At 35.1% G+C, this 15,730-nt stretch overlaps 1 protein-coding gene across 2 annotated transcripts in view; it reads left to right on the plus strand.

The window, feature by feature from the left end:
* Nucleotides 1–15,730, plus strand: part of LOC107600282 (F-BAR and double SH3 domains protein 2-like) — a 102,854-nt gene that overhangs the window by 83,336 nt on the left and 3,788 nt on the right. Inside the window, exons 11-18 of one of the 2 annotated variants that reach the window (XM_016292135.1) lie at nt 1,296–1,370; nt 3,843–3,899; nt 5,518–5,577; nt 6,772–6,876; nt 11,041–11,202; nt 13,545–13,679; nt 13,923–14,006; nt 15,083–15,260. In XM_016292135.1, the coding sequence (XP_016147621.1) occupies nt 1,296–1,370; nt 3,843–3,899; nt 5,518–5,577; nt 6,772–6,876; nt 11,041–11,202; nt 13,545–13,679; nt 13,923–14,006; nt 15,083–15,260 (856 nt within the window). The remainder of the gene's footprint in view (nt 1–1,295; nt 1,371–3,842; nt 3,900–5,517; nt 5,578–6,771; nt 6,877–11,040; nt 11,203–13,544; nt 13,680–13,922; nt 14,007–15,082; nt 15,261–15,730) is intronic. The other variant, XM_016292142.1, reaches the window with a different exon arrangement.

Raw genomic sequence — 15,730 nt, forward strand, 5'->3', positions numbered from 1 at the left:
GTCTTAAGACACGAAACGATCGGTCTGTGCAAGAAACTGAATAGTGTTTTTATAATTTTTTACCTCTGATCCACCGCAATGTCTGAGCACCTCACAATGTCCGGTTGTGACGCGTGTACGTGCTCTGGCATAGTAGACATAGATATATATAAGTAGATGCCTCATTAGTGACTGTTTCTATGGGCCGCGATACATTCTAAAATGGAGGACGCGTCAACGTATCTGGAGCAGTCGAATAGGGAATATATACATATCTATGATGGTAGACGCATGTGCGGAAGCGAACTGTCGCGCGTATACGTCACTCATTATTTACACAGTGCAGAGAGATTGTGGACGTGTTCACTGGCTCTGCGATGATCCAAAGATATTTAGAAGTACAGGTCATCACAATGGAAGACGATTTTGATATATCATCAGACAACGTGGAATTTTTTGCCCAACCATATTTATTTGACATCACGCGCCGGATGTTGTGAATGCGCTCAGGACAGTTGGACATTGCGGTGGATCAGAGGTAAAAAATGATATAAATACTGTTCAGTTTCTTGCACAGACCGATCGTTTTGTGTCTTAAGACCTCAATGTATCGTCTCGAGCCACAGGGTTTAATTTGGTTTTATCTGTGTATGTCTTTTTTTACTCTCAAAGCCGTGGAGCCCGTTGACTGCCATTATAAAGACTGACAGACTGCAACGGTTTGAGTTAAAAATATTCGTTTGTGTTATACTGAAGAAACAAAGTCACCTACATCTTGAATGCCCTGGGGGTAAGCAGATAAACATAAAATTTTCATTTTTGGGTGAACTATCCCTTTAACTAATAAAGTAATATTAATTAACTTATATCAAATTATCATCATCTAGCTTCAGATGTCTTTTGTGTGGTTTTGACAGCTGGAATGATCACAGACCACAGTTTTGCTAAAAATGTATTAGTTGAGTAACAGCAATTAATCAATCAGCATTTAATCACTCTCAAACACCCCACAACTAACTGTAAGGTTAGCATTTGCTTTCTCTCTTTATCTTTCTCTCTCTCTTCCTTCCATCTTCCTATAGTTCAGTGTTGAATCCTGTAGTGTAATTGTTCTCTCTCACGGCTCTAGTAGTTAGTAGGTACTGCTTCTGCTAACGTTAACGTCTCTGACATCTTTCTGACTGCTCAGCTGATTCTAACCCTGTTTTTCTGTCCTCTAACAGTCTGTTTCTAACCTTCTCTTAAACCCACCTTGTGTGTGTGTGTGTGTGTGGTGTGTGCGTGCGTGTGCCCATCTTTCCTCCTCTCTGGCTCAGACTCTGAGTTCTGTGCAGCAGTTGGTGGACATTGAGCCATCGACGGTCAGTGTGATGAGAATGACTCTGGCACAGGTACCACACTGTCTGTTGGACTTGATTTCCCATCATGCATCAGTCTCGTGCAGCCATCAACCCGTCATTGTTGTTGTTTGCATGCTGAGATCAGCCTGTGCACAAATGTAAAGGGAAATTTTCATCATGGAATTGAAGTCTTTCGTTGTTCCTTTTTAGAAGTGAAGTGTGTAATTATTGCACCACTAGCAGCACCAATCCAAATTACAGTCTATGAATTTGATTGACCCGGTCAGGTGTGAAAACAGTATTGGCACAACCAGTGGTTTAACTGTATGATGGGTCTGTCTGTTTGTCTGACCAATGGGTGCCACTAGTGGTGCAGAATATATATATATAGAGAGAGAGAGAGATAGTACTTTTATTATTATTATATATTTATATTTTGTCAAGTCAGTTTTATTTGTTTAATGTTTTTTGGCAATACACCGTTTCAAAGCAGCTTTACAGAAATGCATGATGTTGATATGTGTTAATTAATATCATGTGTATTAGTTAATATTAAGAAATATTCATAGTAATTTATATTTATATTTATTCAAGTCAGTTGTTTGTATAAAGCTTTTCACAATACAGTTTCAAAGCTGATTTACAGAAATTCCTGATGTTAATATGTATTAATTCATATTATGCTAATTATACAGTATATATTAGTTAATATTAATTGTAATTTATATTTATATTTCATTTGAGGTATATATCACATTCAAATTACACGCTGTACCTTTTAAATAAGAATGATGTACTACGCATCACTGGAATACTCTATTCTGATTGGTCAGTCATGGTTTTCTGTGGTCAGATATTTTTGTGTAATGACACTTAACTCTATTATTGATTGTCATCTCAGATATCTGATTTCCTACACTGTGCTGATGTGTCTACGTTGATTATTGTCTCATGTAACAAATTATTTAAATGTACATTTAATTTTAAATAGCTATTTCTTACAGTGGGGCAAAAAAGTATTTAGTCAGCCACCAATTGTGCAAGTTCTCCCACTTAAAAAGATGAGAGAGGCCTGTAATTTTCATCATAGGTATACCTCAACTATGAGAGACAAAATGAGAAGAGAAAAAATCCAGAAAATCACATTGTAGGATTTTTAAAGAATTAATTGGTAAATTCCTCGGTAAAATAAGTATTCTGTTTATTATTTGTGATTAGCTGGATAATGTAGTTTCAGTCAGTTCTTTTTCTCCCTGAAGTTTGTTTGCGGTTTATATCTTTTACTTGCTAGTAACTTTGACTAAAATATGGTGGAATTCAGGGAAAATTCCACAAAAGAAGTGGCTTTTACACTATAACGCTGTAGCTTGCTTGTTGAATCCTTACGGTGTTTGCTGTTGAAAGACTCTGACACATCTAACACTCAAAGAGACAGTTGCTGGGATTGATCAACAGTGCAAACATACACACACAGACACAATATTTTCCATTATACAGACATGCAGAAAGCGTCAAAGTCGCATGCATTCCATCACGCTCTCCCAGAAAGCATGTCTCAGAGTTTGAAGCAGAGACGCATGGGATTGATTAGGCCTTCGTGAGCGTTTCTGATCCAGATGGAGACCCTGCAGACTGTCATGTGTTTCCCAGAGGACTCGGGCAACGCATACGCCACATCTGCTTAAGGTCACGCTGAGAGGAAAAACAGGAAGACGTAAAAAAGAGAGCGATGGGTTTTTGTGCCTTTCGAGAAACTCTTGTCAGCCATGACTAGTGTTGACATCAGATAGATGTGGCGATATTGAGTGAAGACGCTTGTGTTAAAGTGCTCTGATTGAGTTTGTATTGATCAGTGCTGTCAGAATCAAATATTCACACACGCAAGAATGCGACGTCTGCAAAACTGTCAGATCAGCATACGCCAGTCATGTCTCAGGATACTGTCATTTGCATGTGTTGTTCTTTTTGAATTGGACAGAATATGGTGACTATTTCTTATTGAAAGATGATTCTATCTTTCAATAAGGTCAGATATATATATATATATATATATATACAATATATTTTAAAATGTAGTTTATTTCTGTGATCAAAGCTGAATTTGCAGCATCATTACTCCAGTCTTCAGTGTCACATGATCTTCAGAAATCATTCTAATATGCTGATTTGCTGCTCAAGAAACATTTCTGATTATTATGATGATGTTAAAAACAGTTAAATATTTTTGTGGAAACTGTGATTTTCAGGATACTTCGTTCAAAAGAACAGTGTTTATTTGAAATAGAAATTTTGTAACATTTATAAATGTCTTTATTATCACTTTTGCTAATTTTAATGCATCCTTTTTTAATAAAAGTGTTAATTTCTTTAAATGGTGAAATGTTCTCAGCACTGTTCTGGATCTGTGCTTTTGTGTTTTTAATTGTGAATGTAACGAGTTAGTGGTCTGATCTCAGACCTGTGATTCCGGCAGGTGTGTGTTGCTGTGGTAACCAGTTGTGTGTGTGTGTGTGTGGTTTTCAGAGTCGACAGCTGGAATCGGAGACGGGAACCACCGAAGAACACAGTCTCAACAAAGAGGCGAGGAAATGGGCCACACGTGTGGCCCGCGAACACAAAAACATCATCCATTACAAACGGGTGAGAGGCGCTGGATGTCATACAAACATCAGCAACACACACACTTAAACATCTTCTGTAAGTGGATGAATCTTGTGAAAAATCTTACACATTCAGTTGAGAGACAAATGGCTGAGACAGAAGCTTACTGTTTCACAAGAGGTTTAATCTCTTGATCATGTTCGTGTCACATGAATCTACAAAACTAAAAGAGAAAAAAAACCTCTAAATCTGGACTCATTTTACATTTGAGAGTTTGTCTAGTTTACTTATTTACTTTTGTAATTTGCATTATTCTCAGTGGTGATTGTAGTTAGATTGTATTTACTGGATAGACAGTATTTTTATCTACAATAAAACATTGCTATAAAGTATATTCCAGTTTTATTTGTATTGCTATATTATTTTATTTTCATGACAATTTGGTGAGATCCAGCCCCAAATTCTGGACATTTTACATTTGAGGATTTGCTACAAATTCTGTTGTGATGAAAATTAATAATTGAATTACAAATGACTAAGACATAACTTACTGTTTCACAGGACGTCTAAATCCACAAAATTAAAAAAAAAAGAAGAAAAAGAAATAATTAACAGTTTTTATTGTTTTAACCGTTTTATTTTTTTCACGAAAATTCAGTGAGTTCCAACCCCAAATTCTGGACATTTTACAGTTGAGGTTATTTATATATACATATTATTTATGTGTTTGTTTGTAATTCACGTTATTCTCAGTTGTGATTGTTATTAGGTTTTAATTACCGTACAGTAAAATTACAGTATTTTATTTAAAACATATTGCAGTATAATATTAGACAGTATTATTTGTATTGCAATATTGTGTATTTAATAATCATAAAATTATTAAAATTATACTTTTTTATTTAATTTTATGACAATTCAGTGAGTACCAGCCCCAAATGCTGGACATTTTACATTTGTAAATTGTAATTTCTTTCTATTCTTATTCCTTTCTTGTTGATCCTGGGGTAAAAATATGACCTCATAGTTTCTGAAAAGGTTTTGTGATATTCAGGGGAAAGTCTGGTCATAATTCAGGAATGTGAATCACTCGGTTAAACGTTGTGCGTGTGTCCTGTGTGATTGTTAGATTAGTAGCAGGAAATGTGGTCTGATGCTGTTTTTTTTCGTAGGTTAGTTGCTCGATGAGCTAATTGAATTGAGCTGATTAACGGTAATTTGTTTTTATGGCAGGCTCTAGAGGAATGCGAGACGCTCGGGACTCTGCCCACGGAACAGAGCCGGAATGAGCTGGAATTCCGAATAGAGGAGGCCAAGGAGAGCATCCGCAAAGCAGAGGTGACGTAATGACGCTCACCAGTGTTCGAACTATACCGGGGAGCCACTTGTTTTTTTTATAACGGGGGGGAGGGGGTTTGGGTTCGTCTGCTTGCGCGTGGGGACTTACAAATATACATAACAGCTACAAGTATATGCACTACTTGCTTTATGCAAGCGCTATGTAAGATAAATCACTATACAGGATTTACCCTATTATGCTTTATTGACACGAATTGATGGGTGAAACAACAAACAGCCACCCACAAATAGTCTATAGGCGAGGAAATGGGCCACACGTGTGGCCCGCGAACACAAAAACATCATCCATTACAAACGGGTGAGAGGCGCTGGATGTCATACAAACATCAGCAACACACACACTTAAACATCTTCTGTAAGTGGATGAATCTTGTGAAAAATCTTACACATTCAGTTGAGAGACAAATGGCTGAGACAGAAGCTTACTGTTTCACAAGAGGTTTAATCTCTTGATCATGTTCGTGTCACATGAATCTACAAAACTAAAAGAGAAAAAAAACCTCTAAATCTGGACTCATTTTACATTTGAGAGTTTGTCTAGTTTACTTATTTACTTTTGTAATTTGCATTATTCTCAGTGGTGATTGTAGTTAGATTGTATTTACTGGATAGACAGTATTTTTATCTACAATAAAACATTGCTATAAAGTATATTCCAGTTTTATTTGTATTGCTATATTATTTTATTTTCATGACAATTTGGTGAGATCCAGCCCCAAATTCTGGACATTTTACATTTGAGGATTTGCTACAAATTCTGTTGTGATGAAAATTAATAATTGAATTACAAATGACTAAGACATAACTTACTGTTTCACAGGACGTCTAAATCCACAAAATTAAAAAAAAAAGAAGAAAAAGAAATAATTAACAGTTTTTATTGTTTTAACCGTTTTATTTTTTTCACGAAAATTCAGTGAGTTCCAACCCCAAATTCTGGACATTTTACAGTTGAGGTTATTTATATATACATATTATTTATGTGTTTGTTTGTAATTCACGTTATTCTCAGTTGTGATTGTTATTAGGTTTTAATTACCGTACAGTAAAATTACAGTATTTTATTTAAAACATATTGCAGTATAATATTAGACAGTATTATTTGTATTGCAATATTGTGTATTTAATAATCATAAAATTATTAAAATTATACTTTTTTATTTAATTTTATGACAATTCAGTGAGTACCAGCCCCAAATGCTGGACATTTTACATTTGTAAATTGTAATTTCTTTCTATTCTTATTCCTTTCTTGTTGATCCTGGGGTAAAAATATGACCTCATAGTTTCTGAAAAGGTTTTGTGATATTCAGGGGAAAGTCTGGTCATAATTCAGGAATGTGAATCACTCGGTTAAACGTTGTGCGTGTGTCCTGTGTGATTGTTAGATTAGTAGCAGGAAATGTGGTCTGATGCTGTTTTTTTTCGTAGGTTAGTTGCTCGATGAGCTAATTGAATTGAGCTGATTAACGGTAATTTGTTTTTATGGCAGGCTCTAGAGGAATGCGAGACGCTCGGGACTCTGCCCACGGAACAGAGCCGGAATGAGCTGGAATTCCGAATAGAGGAGGCCAAGGAGAGCATCCGCAAAGCAGAGGTGACGTAATGACGCTCACCAGTGTTCGAACTATACCGGGGAGCCACTTGTTTTTTTTATAACGGGGGGGAGGGGGTTTGGGTTCGTCTGCTTGCGCGTGGGGACTTACAAATATACATAACAGCTACAAGTATATGCACTACTTGCTTTATGCAAGCGCTATGTAAGATAAATCACTATACAGGATTTACCCTATTATGCTTTATTGACACGAATTGATGGGTGAAACAACAAACAGCCACCCACAAATAGTCTATAAACAAAGCATCAGGCTGTCTTTGAGTTCACATGAACAACGATTACTCGTCGTCAGGCTACAGAAGAATAGCATAATTTCTCCGTTCAGTTAGGCCTAAGACATCGAGAGTCACGCAGACCTATAACAACCCAGCCACAACACATAATTGCAAATAACATGCCTTACCTTAACACAGAATCGACCACAGAGTCCAACGTTTATATTTTTTCAACGAATCTTTGAGTTAACATGTACTAAACATGAGTGGAATTTGCTACACCTTGATGCTCATGACAAAAATAGCATGTATAGTTATCTTTATTGAAGTGAATTAGGTTTAAATCGCCGTCATGCTTGAATGAATGATATTTTTGCAATTTTACACATAGTAATCCACGATGATCACATTACACAAAACTGAAATTGCACATCAAAATAACACATTGTCAATATTTTTGAGACCCCCCAAAATTTCACAAATCACGTTTTCTGGGGAGCCCATGTCTTATTAAGGGGAGACGAGTGCCCCCGTAGTTCGCACCCTGACGCTCACCATGTTATTCTGAGGAACACAAAAGGAGAAGTTTAGCAGGATGTTCACGCTGCTTTTTGCTCTGCAGTAAAAGATTGGACTGGAGAGGAGTTTTAGCTTTTAGTTTTGTCTTTTTCTAGCACAAAGCTCTCATATCACTTGAGAAGACTTAGAATATAGTGCAAAAAATTTCACTCAGAAATTGCTAGTAAATTAATTACAACAAAACGGCAAGTAAATTGAATTAAACATAAATCTTAAAGTAGTGTTGTCTTGTAAATACTTCATAATCTTTGTTTTATTTACATCTTTGAAAAATCATTAGTCTAGATTACCATTTTTAGAGCTTGATGGTGTCCATCTCTATTTACTTGTACTGCAAACGTGTACGTTTGAACAGAATAGTTTTGTATAGTGCATTTATTAGAGTAGCATTTCATTTGTTTTTCTGAGACAAAACAAGGCAGAAGTACTTCGTAATAATGTCTCTGTTTTTCTGTAATGAATGCATTTCCCTTTCCAAACGGAGGTGCATTTTCTCTCTCTCTCTCTCGCTATCGATCTGTTCAGATACAGGCTGTCAGTCTCTTTGTCTGATGGATGTGTCTTCTCTAAGATGTCCTGTGCGTCTTTACCTGTGAATCCAGCAGTCGAGGCGCCCTCTGCTGGCCCTGCCTCTGGCCTCTGTTATATAGGATATATTAATGGAATAGTACATCCAAAAATGACAATTGTGTCATCATTGAATCACCCTCATGTGGCTCCAAGCCCATATGACTTCATTATTCCTTGAAGAATAAATTCTGTGGATATTCTGAATGGCTCTTCCATGCACTGGCAGGACACAATGACTAAGAAATAAATTAACCATAAAAATGGGCAGTATTCTAAGTTTTGGGAGATCATATTTATTTAGTTAAATATTTATTAAGGTTTTCATTTAATATCAATATTTTATTTTATTTCAGTTTTATTTTCAATGATGAAAGCTATTTTAATAGTTGTAGTTATCAATAACAATACTGGACTGAACTGAACTACACTGGACAACTAGTTATTCATAGGTAACTGTTGAATATTACAGTAAATGTAAGTTATTTTGTGAACAGGACAATCTAGCTATCTTTTAATTAGATTTTTTTATTTTCAGTTTTCATTTTAATTTAATTGTTATTAATTTGGTTACTGTTGCTTTTGTCATTTTTATTAGTTTTTGTTTTTATATTTCTATTTAGCTTTATTTCAGTTTTAGTTTTGGTAATTTTAGGAATTAAACTTATTTCTATCTACCTGTCTTTATTTTAAATTAGTTTATTTTATTTTCAGTTGTCATTTTAATTTATTTATTTTTATTAGTTTGTTTTTTTCTTTTTAGTATTTCTTTTTATTTCAGTTTTAGTCATTTACTACTTCAACGTAAACATTTATTATAACATTAAATACATTTATTTCTATTATTTAGTTTTATTCATTATTACATTTTTCATCAAATGCTTATATTTTATTTCTGCTCTTTTTCAATTAATGAAAAAAAAATGTAATAGATTAAGTTAATATTCATACAATGACCAAGAGATGTCAAACTCAAAAACAGACAATAAATGAACCATAAAAGTGTGCTATAAGTCTTTGTAAATCATACAATAGCTTGAAATTTAATGTTCTATTCCCCGAAAATGATGCTCTCCAGCATTGCTTGCTCTAGCATCCAAATTGGTTCTTGCATGTCTTGTAACTGATAAAATCCCACCAAATCTGAATATGCATAAGTGCAAATTCCTCATTAGAATGTCATATGGGTTTGGAACAATATGAGAGTGAGCAAATGATGACAGAGTTGACATTTTTAGATGAGACCAATTCATGACAGTAAGTATGAGTATTTAACAGAGAATTTAATAGACTAAAACACCATCTTTGCTTTGCCCCTTGAACTCAGAATGCTTGAAGCCAAATTATAGTTCTCCATTAGTTCTTACAGACCGTTAAATATTTAATAACCCCATTAAGAACTAATGGACAGCCAGCAAAAACACAACAAACAGAATAAGGAATGAAACATAAAGTTTGGAAATGTTAAGCTGTTTTCGGAACCAGGCAATGTGCCAGAGGAATCTATGTTTACTCATCAACAAATATGAAAAGTATAATTGCGCTTTAATTATTTCCTTTGAAATTTCTCGTCCCCTCAGAATTACAGTACAGTACAACTGAGGGAGTCGTGCGTAAGGTTTCCACACTGAAACCGCTTTTGAAAGCTGTTTGTTGTCTAAATTGAAACTGATGAGTCTTCAGAAAGTTAATTTGCACCGTTGCCTGATCATGAGAAATGCTGAAGCTGGTGGACAGCTGTAGGATGCTCAGAGATCAGACGCTTCACCTGTCTAATGAGCACAACTACCCCAGACATTATTGAGCATCAGAGATGGGACGGGACACTCGCACTCCCAGCAGCTTCATCTTGTTTGTTTTCCTCTGTCTGACGTTAGCTGGTCTTTTAAAATGCAGCCTTTTTGCTTTCAGAAGCTACTTTCATACAGCAGTAGAATATATGGCTTCATATAAACTTAATAGCATTGCAAAAAGTGACTGCAAATTTGCATTTTAAAAGTGAGTTTGGTAAACCTGGACTGTTATTTTAGTAATAGTTGTATTGGTATTTTGAATTCCAGGTTTTAATTTTAGCTTTAAGATTTTGTGTTTTTGTCTTTATTTTTTTATTAGTGTTTTTATGTTTCTGCTTAGTTTTAGTTTTCTTTTATTTATTTTTTAGTTTGTCATTTAAGTATTTCAACTTTTTTACATTTTATTTGTTGCTTGAAAACTATAGTATATGTAAGCTTGTTGTATAAACAGAATCTATCTTTTTTTTTTTATTAGCTTTTTTATTTGTAGTTTTCATTGTAATTTTTTTAACCTTTTATAATTGTATGTGCTTTTGTCATTTTTATTATGTTTTTTTAATATTTCTATTTAACTTTTGTTTATTTCGTTTTAAGTTTAGTCATCAGAATTCAACTTCAACTTATTTGTTTCATTTAGTTGCCTATGCAATATTTTAATTTTCATTCTTCATGGTTTAAACCATTTTCAATTACCAAAAACTTTTATCATTTTAATTTCAGTTGCTTTACTAGAGTACATGCAAGCTGTTGTATGAACAGAACAGATATTTTTTTCAAAGCTTTTGTTTTTTATTTTTTTGCTTTTATTTCAATATTAGTGTTTTCTTCATTTTGTTATGTACTTTTGTCATTTTTATTAGTTTATTTTTTATTTTATATTTCTATTTAACTTTAATTTTTATTTCAGTTTTAGTAATTATATTACTTAAACGAATTAATTTCTTAAACTTAATTGTATGAACAGGACTATGTTCCTTTGTGTTTTTCAGACGATAAAGCTGAAAGCAGAAGTGCGTCTGGACCTCCTGCGGCAGGTGGGTGTTTCTGTGGACACATGGTTGAAGAGCGCCATGAACCAGGTGATGGAAGAGCTGGAGAACGAGCGCTGGGCGTCGCTGCCCACCCTCACCACCCACGACCTCTCTCTCTCAGTGAGCACCCTCTTTATTAAAAATCTAAGTCCCTGTCAAAGGGTTTACATGCAGATTTTCTCACCTGCGCTTTCAGTTTCCAGGTGAACGTTTAGAGTCAATAAGAGTCATGCCAACCTCCCCGATCTGTGGCCGGTTGCATAAACTGCTTAGACTAGTCTTAAAAGTTAGTCATCTAATTTTATTCTGAAAGACTGCTAATAACCGTTTATTATTTTTTTTAATCAGTTACATAAAAACATATATCGGTCTAATTTGAATCAGAAAAGTAAGACCGGTTACCACTTGATTAACTGCTATTTAGTCAATCTAGTTCTTAAGACACAGTCTTAACATATTATGTTTAGGCAATTGGCCCCTGCTCCTTCCTGAATCTGTCAGCACCATTGTATTCAGACCAGCCTAAACAAACAGTTCGCCACATATGCCACGGCAGAGAGAAATATAGTTGATCACTGCAGCCAAACGCCACCTACATTCCTCTACACATGTGAGACCCATCCCTTTGAGATGCTAGAAGATGTGACTGAGCTATGAGTTTTGGGGAGAATAGTGACACTTATTATATTTGTCATGTATTATGTTTACAAATTATGTATATTTTATCATCATTATTATTATATTTATATTATTGTATTAAAAAAATTATAAATAATTGTACTTATTTATAATAAATAAATAGACATTTATATTATGTATTAATTATGCTTATCATTTGTTATATTTTAAAAATGTATTATTATTATTAAAGATTATACATTTTTTTATTTTTTATTTATAGTAAATAAATAAAGGCGCACCTCTTCTGCAAGCACCTAACTAATCCACAACCATAAACAAAGGCACATACTGTAATAGCTCCTGTTTTACAAAATAATTATAATAATAATCTTGTTCTCACTTTTTCTTGGTAAATGCATCTGCTAAATTAATAATAGACACTTTTTTAAAGCCTTTTTGCTCTCTTGCAGGATGTCTTGCACTAGAAGAGCGTCAGTGAAAAGCATGTGTTGCAAGTTGACTAATCAGAGGTCAAATTTGAGTATAAATCTATGAACACCATAGTACTTGAGTAAAGTATGAGAATAGTGCAGTAATGTGGTTAAGCACAAGTGTGAAGCACTGTGAGGCTAAAACATCCACATAGTGTAAAGCACGAGTGTAGCGTAGTGCATCAAGGTCATTGTAAAGATTGAGTGATTTTAAGTAAGACAGCAGAAATATAAATAATGTAGTGGAGTTTAGCCCACAGCGTAGACAGATTGACCTCCGTCTGTGGTTTAATATTCAGCTCACAGCACCCTGCAGCACACGGACAGAGAGACGTAAGAAAAGTAAAGACAAGAGACAGCAGCAACTGATGTGAGTTTGGTAAACCTGGACTAAACTGAACCACGCTTTTGCTGATCTCTGTCCCTCGCTTTATTTTCAGACGAGGATATTTTAGGATGAGAGAATGAGAGGAGATGATAAAAGCATATATGAAATGAAAAGAGAATGCTATTGTAGCTAGTTTTCACACATCTGTGCGGAGATAAATCTTCAAGCCTGTAAAGCCTGACATATGCAATAATAGTTATAAAAACTTTTATTTTATTTTTTTATTTTATTATTGGAACAGTTTACTGAACTCTTAGACAAAATACAAAAAAAATGCAATAAATATATATATATATATATGCAAATGCTCTTTGTTGCGTATCATCAGGCTTTTATGGCTCATATAGTAGATATTTATTCAGAGGCCAAAACTGAGCAAAAATGTGCAATTTGGTACAGATGCTGATTTTTATTTGGCCAAAAAATGATGACATTCTGATAGTTTGTAATGTAAATCAAAGAGATTTTATAACAATATAACAGACTACTTACATTAAATGCATATCAATATCAGCTGTCACTCTACGTATCTCCCAATAATATTTTTATAATACTTTCTCTTGACCTTCACTGACTGACTCGGGATTAGTTTTCATCCGTTACTGTAGCCAGTTGAATCCGGATCTGTGAGATGCACATTGAGCACCTGTGAAGGTATGAGTGTCCAATGTCTGTGTCCTTTGTTGATGATTTTATTCTTCTTTTTGCCACGTTTTGTCTCCTGGAGAAAAAATGGTCACCTGATCCTCTCTAGACCAATGAGATTATCCTATCAGAGTGGGCGGACATTGAGTAGAGTGCACACCTATGGAATGTTGGTCTATTGGTCTGTTTGTTTCATGCCGTTGTATGTTAGCTCGCAAAGAAAGCCCTCTGCCAGACTTTTGAAAACTTATTGACCGATACTGAAGCAACAAGTGCTGTTTGTCAGTGAAGTGACACTCATTGTGGTGTTTCTGTAGACCACGGTGGAATTGGACAGAGAGGAAGGAGAAGAATTAGAAGAGAACATGGAGACGTACGACGACAGCAGCTCGAGTCCGTCAGGAACCCTGAGGAACTACCCGCTCACCTGCAAGGTGCTCTACTCATACAAGGTAAAACAGACCGACTCATACACTTCACTGGGGCTTAGGATCGAACCGAAAAGTGTGGCGACCAGTGCTGTTGGTTGTTAACTGGAACTAAATTTAGTACAAATCTTTTTTGTTTTTAGAAATAAAGGTGGAATAAAATAAAATAAAATATAAATATTAGATGAAAAACTTTGATTGATTATCTACTAAACAGTGTTGACCTTGCATTGCACAATAATCTGTTAACCTCTCTCTTTCTCTCAGGCCTCTCAGCCCGATGAACTAACCATTGATGAGCATGAGATGTTGGAGGTTATAGAAGATGGAGACATGGAGGACTGGGTGAAGGTAAACCAATCAAACCAGTTCAACACAACCTGCTGAAGTTTCTTTCAATCAGACTGCAATTCAATAAGAGGTACAGAAGAAAAGGATTTTTGTGTCTTGCATCTCAAGATGAGATTTACACAGAATTCCAATTCAATTCTGGTTATTCCCAAAGCTCTACACCGAAACTTTTTGAATGACACTTGTTTGAATTCTTTGGAAAACTGTGGAACGTTCTGCTGAATTTTGAATGGTTGCAGATTGCATGTGAGCCTGTTTATGAGTTTGATTAGTTATTTTTTTGTTTATTATTATTTTATGAATCATTATTATTCTTTTAGTTCTGTTTAAAGTTGCAGTGAAATAAAAGTAGCTACATCTTTTTGTTCGAGTTGTGACTTATATCACAGTGTAACCGATTATAGACAGAGAAAAACCGTAGGACGGGATCTTGGTTCTATGTGACGTTGCAGATTGGATTTTGAGATGAGCGTTAATCTCAGAAATAAGTTCAGCATACATTGCCAGAGAGAAGACTGGCGCTTTCACTGGAACATCCAGTAGATCCATGACATTTTGATTTTAAAATTACAAGGTCAAAAAAAAAGTATGCATGGATGAATCGTTCACAATATGATCTGTAACATTCATTTAAAAAAATATGTAGAATTAATCTTCATTTCATGCATACTTTAACACGTTTTAAACACGATCTTTAACTTCACAGAAAAGGATATTAAAGTCTGTAGATTCCATTTGAATTCCAGTGTTGTTCCGAAAGTTCCATTCGCAAACTTTTTGAATGCCGGTTGTTTGAATTCTGTGGAACTTTCTGCAGAGTGGGTCTTTGTCCTTGCATGTTTGGTTAGTAAATATTTTGGTGATTATTATCAATTGACTATTATTATTTTTAATCATTTGATTACTCTTAGCAGTCGATTCTGATCTGATTCTGATTCTTAGCACTGTTTAACCCATTCATCATGTTTAGATCAGTTGCTGAGTTTTTTCTCCCAAAGTCAATGAAGAAAATGGGATTCAAGTCTGCAGATTGTGTTTGGGTGACTGCTGCTGAATGTTGTCATGGTTGGTTCCAGGCGCGGAATAAGTCCGGTCAGGTGGGCTACGTCCCAGAGAAGTACCTGCAGTTCCCCACGTCCAACAGCGTGCTGAGCATGCTCCAGTCCCTCGCTGCTCTGGACGCACGCTCACACTCCTCCAGCAACTCCACTGAGCCTGAGCTGGCATCAGGCAGCTTCAACGGAGACAGCAGCAGTGAGTCTCACACACACACACGCAGATGGCAACGCATCTAGATGTTCATTCTGACCTTTTTACATGAAAATGTGTCATGTTGTTTTGTTTTTGCAAACATGGAGAACTTTAAAATATCAGGGAATCAGCCTAGAAATAAATGAGGTCTAAAAAAATTATTCGACATTTCTGAAAGAAACCATTTTAGTCAGCATGGATGAATTAAATTGATCAAAAGTAACAGCAACGGCATTTGTAATGTTACAAAAGATTTAAATTTCAAAAGATTTCAAAGAATCTTGAAGAAAAAAAATGCATTGATAATAATCAGAAATGTTTCTTGAGCAGCAGATCAGCATATTAGAATGATATCTGAAGGATCATGTGACACTGAAGACTGGAGTAATCAGCTTTGATCACAGCAATAAATTACATTTCTAATTAAATCTTACAGACCCCAAACTTTTCGCAGACAAAAACTCCATAAAATA

This window comes from Sinocyclocheilus grahami, unplaced genomic scaffold, assembly GCF_001515645.1.
Source record: "Sinocyclocheilus grahami isolate Dianchi unplaced genomic scaffold, SAMN03320097.WGS_v1.1 scaffold14.1, whole genome shotgun sequence".
NCBI classification, from domain to species: domain Eukaryota; kingdom Metazoa; phylum Chordata; class Actinopteri; order Cypriniformes; family Cyprinidae; genus Sinocyclocheilus; species Sinocyclocheilus grahami.